Source organism: Gavialis gangeticus, unplaced genomic scaffold (assembly GCF_001723915.1).
Source record: "Gavialis gangeticus isolate Ggan-Ray unplaced genomic scaffold, GavGan_comp1, whole genome shotgun sequence".
Classification (NCBI taxonomy): Eukaryota; Metazoa; Chordata; order Crocodylia; family Gavialidae; genus Gavialis; species Gavialis gangeticus.
The window spans coordinates 13,645,948-13,646,568 of NW_017729030.1; the positions used below are offsets into that span (position 1 = coordinate 13,645,948).

The window sequence follows — 621 nt, forward strand, 5'->3', positions numbered from 1 at the left end:
CCCTACCTGCAGCGCGCTGCGGCCCTGCGCCCGCCATACCCGCGTCGTCACCCAGCCTCGGCCCGGCCCCGCCTCCGCTCCCTCCTCCCTGCACGGGCGGCGTGGGGCGGGCCCCGGGCTGCCTCTTGCTGTCGCGGCCCCGGCCCCGGCCCTGCCCTGTGGGGGCGGGTATAACAGTCCGCCAGGCCCTGAGGCTCCCGCCCTAGCTGGGGTTCCGCACGAGTCGTGGGTCCAGCGCCTCAGGGCAGGGCGTGCACCCGGCCTCCGCCCTCCACCGCAGCCCGCAGCGCCCTCCAGCCTCCAGGGGCTGCAGACGCGGCTTTCGGTTGTAGCCGCGTTGGTCTGAGGACATAGGTAGACGAGGGGCGCTGGGCAGGTGTCATATTTATGCTTGCTAGGCTTGGAAAGTCTGTCATATAGCGTCTGCCCAAAGCACCTTGCCTGGACATGCACAGAGGAACAGTTGCTGCCCTGCTGCTCCCTCGCTGACAAATGTCCAGAGCGGTGGGGAGCCCGCGGGCCGGGGAATGGGCCGCTGCCTGAGAGAGCAGGCCGGGGGTGCCCAGGTGAGGTCTCAGGTGGGCAGAGAGGGGCTGGACCCAGCACTAGGCTGGCGTGGGT

General features: G+C 70.5%; 1 protein-coding gene across 2 annotated transcripts in view; it reads right to left on the reverse strand.

The window, feature by feature from the left end:
• Positions 1–100, reverse strand: part of CASP6 (caspase 6) — a 14,318-nt gene extending 14,218 nt beyond the window's left edge. Inside the window, exon 1 of one of the 2 annotated variants that reach the window (XM_019521961.1) lies at positions 7–100. In XM_019521961.1, the coding sequence (XP_019377506.1) occupies positions 7–37 (31 nt within the window). In that variant the 5' untranslated portion in view covers positions 38–100. The remainder of the gene's footprint in view (positions 1–6) is intronic. The other variant, XM_019521960.1, reaches the window with a different exon arrangement.
• Between the last annotated feature and the right edge of the window lie 521 nt (positions 101–621).